At 30.7% G+C, this 8149-nt stretch overlaps 1 protein-coding gene across 1 annotated transcript in view; it reads left to right on the forward strand.

The window, feature by feature from the left end:
• LOC106460270 (beta-arrestin-1-like) overlaps nucleotides 1-8149 on the forward strand; it is a 38705-nt gene that overhangs the window by 26780 nt on the left and 3776 nt on the right. The window contains exons 6-11 of the mRNA XM_022386939.1: nucleotides 1144-1271; nucleotides 1794-1929; nucleotides 4283-4367; nucleotides 4587-4659; nucleotides 6312-6455; nucleotides 7241-7327. Coding sequence (XP_022242647.1) covers nucleotides 1144-1271; nucleotides 1794-1929; nucleotides 4283-4367; nucleotides 4587-4659; nucleotides 6312-6455; nucleotides 7241-7327 — 653 coding nt within the window. The remainder of the gene's footprint in view (nucleotides 1-1143; nucleotides 1272-1793; nucleotides 1930-4282; nucleotides 4368-4586; nucleotides 4660-6311; nucleotides 6456-7240; nucleotides 7328-8149) is intronic.

An 8149-nucleotide genomic window follows, 5' to 3' on the forward strand; every position in this document is an offset into this window, starting at 1 on the left:
AATATTACAAATGGTTGTTAGGTTATACATGATTATACATGAATTAACTAGTATGTTTTTATAACATACCTTCTATAGTTGAAAAGATTATTAATATTACAAATGGTTGTTAGGTTATACATGATTATACATGAATTAACTAGTATGTTTTTATAACGTACCTTCTAGAGTTGAAATGATTATTAATATTACAAATGGTTGTTAGGTTATACATGATTAACCCTACATGCACTGGCAAGGATCAAAGCGTGCCTGCCCCAACCTTTTACAGAGTACCATTCGGCATGGTATTATGAATTTGATTCCGAGCTACCAGCTTTCCACGTTGCCCTACTTTGATGATTTTACAACAGTTCGTGTTAGACTAAAGAAAGTACCAGAAACAGTTTACAGGGATACTGAAAAAACTAGATATGTATTTAGGAGGTTGTAGAAATTATGAAAATGCAGTGTGCAAAATGTACATTGGACAAGAGTAGTTTTATTCTTCACATAAACATAACCTTGCACTCTGACCTGTCTGAGTCAGACTGATGTTGTCCATTCACAGGCTTATTTTGTGTACAAATACCTTTGTAACTCATCTGATATTATTTGTATAACAAACTTGTACATTTTGTTAAAAGTCTGCCACATTTCATGTAGATGCACATAATAATTTTGGAATTATACTCAATATTCCTTCTCCAGTACAGGGTCGGTCCAATGGACCAAGACTTTGCACATTTAGCTGATTTTGACACTTACCTGTCCCCCGAAGTTTACACACTTAAATCACTAAAATCTGGGTTTTTTTTTTTACCTCCACAGTGGACACAGCAGATAGCCTAATGTAACTTTACTCTAAACAAATAAACAGACACATTTATCTATCACTTTTAAATGTTGATCACTCACTATAAGGCCAGCCATAACGTTGTATTTTTAAGCACTCTGTGACACTGATTATTGTATAAGTTGAAGAGGTAGAGGAAAATATTATTCCATAAAAACTTGTAGTACTTAGTTTGATAACAAGTGTTTACCTTGTTTGAAATAGAAATTTAACAATGTTTTTTTTACATTTTAGGTAGAATATGCACTAGAGAAAAACAACAAAAAACCTGTGCTTAAAATCCTGGTTTCAAATTTGTTTTTGTTTAGCTTCCCCCCCATTGTCCTGCATCAGTCACCCTCCAACCTGCACCAGGGGACACTGGGAAACCATGTGGAGTGGATTATGAATTGAAAGCGTATGTTGCTGATAATACAGATGAAAAACCTCACAAAAGGCAAGATCTTAAAATCAACTTTTGTTGCCAGTGAAACAAACGAACAAAAAACTGTTGACATATGGGATCTGAGTGCTACCCTCTATAGAGTTTGTAACTGGGCCTAAGTGGTGAATTTTACCATTGTAATCTGCTTAATTGAGCTAAAGATTTTCATTTTCTTCAGTCTTCAGAATATAAAAATATCTTTGGTGGTTTGTTATATCCAAGTTTAAAATTGTTTGGTGCTTGTTAAAAATCAGTAATTTCTTACAGGTGAGAAGCCTCTCTCACTGAATACAATCACTCCTTACATATAAATAGAGTAATTAAACTTATTCTCAGTAGGTGTAAGTAAACGACTAAAAACTTGTTTCAAAGATAACCAAAACAGTACATGTTAAGATTAGACAACATGAAAAATCTGAAAATAATCACTACCTACATATAAATAAACAGAAAAATTAAAATATTATTAACAAATCCAAAACTGGTTTTTGTGATACTTCACAGTTTATTAACGTTGTTTTTTTTGTTGTACAGGAACTCTGTAAGGCTGGCTATTCGTAAGATAATGTACGCACCCAGCAAGCAAGGGGAACAGCCCAGCGTGGAGGTTAGCAAAGAATTTATGATGTCCCCTAACAAACTCCATCTTGAAGCCTCACTGGATAAAGAGGTAGAGTTTCAAATCCAGGTTGATTTTAATTATCACCAAAAGAACGTGTCATGATTACTGGATATGACCTGACGTATATGTATTGGTATTTATAATAACATTGCATTTTCACTCTTACCTGCATGCTATAGTTAACATAGGACTGTACAACCATTCACCTTTTGTTTGTCCAACAGTTGTACATCATAAACAGAAGATTTATCTTCGGTAAAACAGAAGGTCTGTTTTTGTCTGATGATATCTCATGTTTTTTGTCAATAAGCTGTTCAAATTATTATTAATAAATTACAAATTATAAAATGGTTTTTGGTATTGCTCAGTGTTTGCCCTTTACAAAGATGTAAAGGAGGGTGGTTGTGATTTAAGTTTACTTAGTAATACGTATTTATTAATTTTGCTTATGAGAAAAATGAATTCTGTGTCTTGGAAAAACTGAAATAATTTCAGTTTATTAAATTTTGCTGTTAAACTGTACTAATAATGGGGTCTTTATTTGTGACTTTCTAGTAGTTTTTATGTGGGGATTCACACAGTCAAGACATGAAAATACTTAAAGTCTTTACATTTCACAAAAATTTATTATGGCCATGCTTTCCACCCATAAAGGCATCATCAGGTACAACACTTGACGATGTCTTTACAGGTGAAACTGTGGTCGTTGATAAAGGAAGTTTTTGTGAAATGTACAATTGTCCTTGCTTTCCTCAATTCTGTAATTATCGAGTTTCACGAAGTACCAATGGTTTAAACTGTTGGTTGTATTAAATATATATATCTTACTACAGTAATGATCCATTGTGCACGTGTTAGCATCCATCACCCACAATAGGCTAGCTCAATTACCATAATTATTTGTTTGGCAACTAGAAACTTTCTAATGGTGTACATAGGTTATTTTATTTTAGGATTTTTGCCTGAGTAGGGTGATAAAAAAAAAATCATCCTGAAATTGGACACTTTTTTTTATAGACACAAGTACTTAATCAGTTATATTAATCTATTATTGCCTTCTATAAAACTGGGTATGCAATTAGCATCTAATGAGATCATTGGGGATTTAATAACAAAAGAAAGAAGGAAGGGGAATATTATCTAACACTGTCCTTTATACAATTTTTGCTTCCATAGCAGATGCCATTGGTTAGTTTATTCAAACATTTATTGTGGGTGAAGTTAAAATATCCAACAGATTTTACTACTTGGACACTGATTCGGGCTAAAGGTTAGGCTAGTTTTACATAATTTTATCAGTGGATAAAAACAAAATATTTATATCAGAATGACATTTATCCAGTAAGCTAAAACTGGTAAAGTTAGAGAAAGAAAATGGAGACACAAGTTGATGTGGATAAGGTTGATCGTAAGGCAGATGGAATTGTAACATGACCATGAAAGATTGGCTTTCCTTGTGAGACTTAAAATTTTTAATATTAGAGATACTAACTTCAAATTTGTTCATCCTAAAATCAAGTAAAATGTGATCAGTTTTAAAAATTTAGCCTTAAATTTTAAAAGTTTTTTTTTTTAATAGTCCATGAAATCTCTGAACCTTTCTCAAAATACTAGAGGCCCCCATACATTTCTGATAATTTCGAAATCTTAAAATAATCTAACAATAGTATAAATCAGACAATTAATTTTGTACACCATGTACGTACCATAAACGTATGCTTCCACGTTGTCATCATAGTGATAACGATAGTCTGTGTCAAAACACAAGATAATAAATAAACGTCTTTATATCCTCTGTATGTTAAATATGATTACATTTTTATAATTAAAGCTTAACATTTGAGCTTGATATATATTCTTCTTTAGATTCATGATTCTGAAGGCAGTTGTCTTCCTGTGGGCATTAGCATCCTATTTTTTAATTCTGAACTTTAAACAACAGTATTTTAAATAAATGAATGTGTTATGTTTTTAGTGAAATAACTAGGAGGAGAGTCATATGAATTTCTAATTGTACATTTACATGCATTTCAAAACAGTTTCATTTAAATAAGTTGTGTGTCTGTTAAAGTATTTGAGCTTTAGTGTGAAAACTGACTTTCATAAAAATAACCTTTACATTCCTTCTTGGTGAGAGTTAAATGATAACTAAGAAATATTCCATTCAGGAAAGAATTCCATCTAATTAAGTGAGTAACAGTTCATCTGAGCTGTATGGTTGTTGTGATTAATGCTTACTTCATTTGACATCTGAGTTATATAATGATTTTTGCGTAATATAAATTATTAATTTTTCCAGTTACCAATATAGGTTTTTTTTATTACGGTAACTTCAACATTTTGTCATGGTAATTGAGTATTAGGCATGGTTTTTGACAAGATATTTTTTTTTAATTTCTAGTTATACTACCATGGAGAAGAGATAGCGATTAACGTTCATGTTGCCAACAACTCCAACAGAACTGTCAAAAAGATCAAAGTTTCTGGTAAGCACTTCAATTGAAATGATGTTATACATGCAGTTTTAAAATGTTTTAATAATTCCAGTGTTTTTTTTTTTGTCAATTAGAACATTTAAATCCATTTTCCACTTCAATTTTAAATTCTAAACCTGTTTTTGAAAGTGATACAATACAGAAATATTAAACTCACCAAGATGCTTGTCTGTATTCTCAATTACTTATCAGAACTTGGATTCATTACAGTTCGACAGTTTGCTGACATTTGTCTGTTTTCTACTGCTCAGTACAAGTGCTGTGTAGCTGAAGTGGAGAGCGAGTAAGTAGTTTCTTCGTGCTATAAAGTTAGAACTTTTACATTTGGTGACGTGCGAGAAAAACGATGAGTTTTCCCGCTCTCTATAGGAAAAGTTGGACTTCTTTAATTCTGTTACATTTGCTTATTATAACAAAATTTTATTCCTCATACTTGTGTGTGTTTTGTATTTACTGGTTTAATGGTTTGAGGGCTCTAGATTTAGTAGTTTATTAAAATTATATTAAATATATGTAATGTATATTATCTCATGTACTTGTGAAATATACATCTATATTTATTAACTCAAGTTATATATTAATGTTTTATATGACAAGTTATCATATTGCATCTTGTAATCGTTCTTAGTAAGATAACACTTTCAGAAGGTTATTCAGATGGTGCTTGGGTTATTGGACACTTTTGATTGATTTTTGTATCTTAACTTTGTGATTTAATCTCTTTTTATAGCATTATAATTACGATGTAAGCTTTAAGTTATTTTTATTGGGTTTTACTGAGATAATGCTTTCAAAATGTTATTATCAGTTGGTTTTTCGGTTATTGGAGACCTAATAGATGAACATACCTTAACTTTGTGATTTAGTTTTGTTTTTATTAGGCAGGTGGCAGCACTGTCTATGTAGGAATGGCTCATATTTTTCATCGAAATGGTATTTTAAATATCTCCTCAATAGGTCATCAAAACTTTACAATACTATACAGTGTTACCTTTTATAAAAATATATATGTCGTGACTGAGTCACAAGTTCTGGGAATGTCTGTAAATATCATAGAAAAAGTTTGAATTTCTTGTTCTTCTTTCTTCTGTATTTTTTCTTATTTTTTTATTACATGATAAGACAAAAACCAAAACAATTGTGTCAACCAATTTCACTGAGGTGACATAGTTTCAAATGGAGTATCTGCTTTTATAAGTATAATTAACTAGTAGTAATTAAATAAAATCATAATTCTAGTGTAAAAGATGTTATCATTACCTCTTGAAGTTAGCTTTCTTACATAAATTTGATGTTCATTTAAAAAGCTTAAGTACAGGGTGAAACAGGAATTACAAGACAATAATAGATAAACAATAAATATTACAGTTGGAACCTCATTGTATTTAGAACTGGGTTATAAATACAACCTTTCTGTGTCTAATGAAACAGTGCATTAAAAAAACAAGTAAAGAAAAAAACTTTTCAAGTAAATATAGGGATGGCTAATATCAATCTTTCAAAAAGAATGCAAACAAGATAGTAGGATGACATTTGTAAATTCTATTCTTACTATCTTTGAATTTTTTTTCAAGGATTGATATTAGCCATCCTTGTATTTACTTTTTTTAAAGTTTTTCTTTACTTGTAGCAATGTAGTTATGATGTAAGCTTTACGCTGTTTTTATCAAGTTTTACTGAAAAAAATTATAAATTGTAGCTGTGTAATAATCTATTCTTAACAGTTCTGAGACTTATAAGTATTATTTTTTAAATTAAAACTCTGCAAAATGTTTTTTTTTTATTTAATTTGATATTTGAAAACCTACTACAAGTTCTTATGCCCTTGCAGACAATTAAAAAAATTTTTGATTTAAATTTAATTTCAGGTAACCTGATTCTGGACCTTGTAATTTTTTAGTGTAAAGTGAATCTTTCTATTGTTTTCTTTTTCAGGGATGGTTGTCCCATAGGGCCTGGATTCACATTATCTAAAGTCTTCTACTTGAAACCTCTCCTTGCAAACAACAAAGATAAACGAGGTCTAGCACTCGACGGTCAGTTGAAACATGAAGACACAAATCTTGCTTCTTCCACCATGTAAGATAATCATCCTAAATACAGTTTGAATCCCTTCCTGCACTTTTTTTATTTTTCCAAAATTAATGGCTGATGTAACCGCTATTCTTCTCAGGTTACTTTTTGCCGTAAATGGGTGGAGTAATTTTTACATACCACTGATTTATGGCTTTTGAAAGGTCTCTATACATGGATAAGACAATGTTGACTGATATTAATCCTTTTTTGCCCAGTCATCCATTGTATTGCTGCTAGATAAACACTTAAGACCTAGTAACATACAGAATCTTGCAAAAATATTCACTTCTTGGTAATTTGAAAACGTAGTTCACCCGTTATCATGAGTTTGAATTAACTCTTTCTTCCAGTAATGAAATTAAACTAATCAAACTGTTTATTTTGCAATAATTTGATTTCTTTGTTTAGAATGCTTTTTGGCCATATTGTATTCCTTGTTTTGCTCATTTTTACTAGTCACAGCAATACTGTGGTTTAGAATTTTTGTGGTATTTCCACTACTGGTAACTATTTTCTCTTTTGACATTCGTGATTTATTAAAGTATATGATTCTTGCTCTTCTTTGACTAATGTTTTGAAGCCTTTTACCTTTCAATTTTCTAATACAATTTGCCAGTACCTGCCATAAAATTTTTTAAGGGTTCAACATGCAGTTCAACAAGACTGTGTAATTTATGCACCATTTTTGTTAATTTTTTTTTTAAATCTCTTGTTACTAGTACTAAAAAAGAACTTCAATATTTAGAAAATGTTTTATTCAAACCAACTGACGTATATCATTTTTTCAGAATTACAGATCCACAACAAAAAGAAAACTTGGGTATTATTGTGCAATATAAAGTCAAGGTGAAGTTATGTCTGGGCCCACTTGGGGGGTAAGTTAGGTTAAAACGTATGATAGTGCGTAGTAATAAACTGCAAATAAGTTTTATTAAACCAATTTTAATCATTTTGTACAGCTTTAGTTTATTGCACTTGGATTTTCCTAACGTGTTTGTTTTTACTCAACTTGAAATTATGACTTACTGAACACACTTATTACATCTTTTTCGCAGCTTAAAATATTGTGTTAGGTAACTAAGAATTTGTTAATTGTCATTATTTTCATTTATGTGTTTTGAAATGGTTTACTGTTAATATAATTACCGTGGAAACCTTCTCAATTGGGACTTGTATATCATTTTCATGTTCTTTAGTATGGTGTGCTTGTAATCTCTGGTGATGATGAAGTTAGGTCTTTTATTTTTGGCTGTAGATGCAAGTGTTATAGGTGTTATTAATTAATACCAAAGTTTGCCCAGTGTTGTGAATGTCACTGTAGATGGAGTTGGGTGAAAGAAAATGTTAACCCTTTCGAGACAGGTCATGGGTGAAAGGTCATGTCATCTCGTTTGTTGACTCGCATTCAAAATTATATTGAACTACTATTTAATGAATTTATGTTGATAAGTTTGGTATCAAACTGTAGATTATAATTCAAATTTTAGTACTATATATTATTTAATTTGTTAATTTAAAAGCAAATATTAAAAAAACACAGATAAACATCGATTTTTGTTTGTCATGTGGTATGAAGAATGCAGCACTGGTTCAAATTAGATGTTTGTGAAGTCAAAATACCAAGTCTATTGTTTCGACCGAATCAGAAACTCAAATTACCGGTATTGACAAGCTAGAATATAAAATAAGAGCCTCTT

Source organism: Limulus polyphemus, unplaced genomic scaffold (assembly GCF_000517525.1).
Source record: "Limulus polyphemus unplaced genomic scaffold, Limulus_polyphemus-2.1.2 Scaffold738, whole genome shotgun sequence".
Classification (NCBI taxonomy): Eukaryota; Metazoa; Arthropoda; class Merostomata; order Xiphosura; family Limulidae; genus Limulus; species Limulus polyphemus.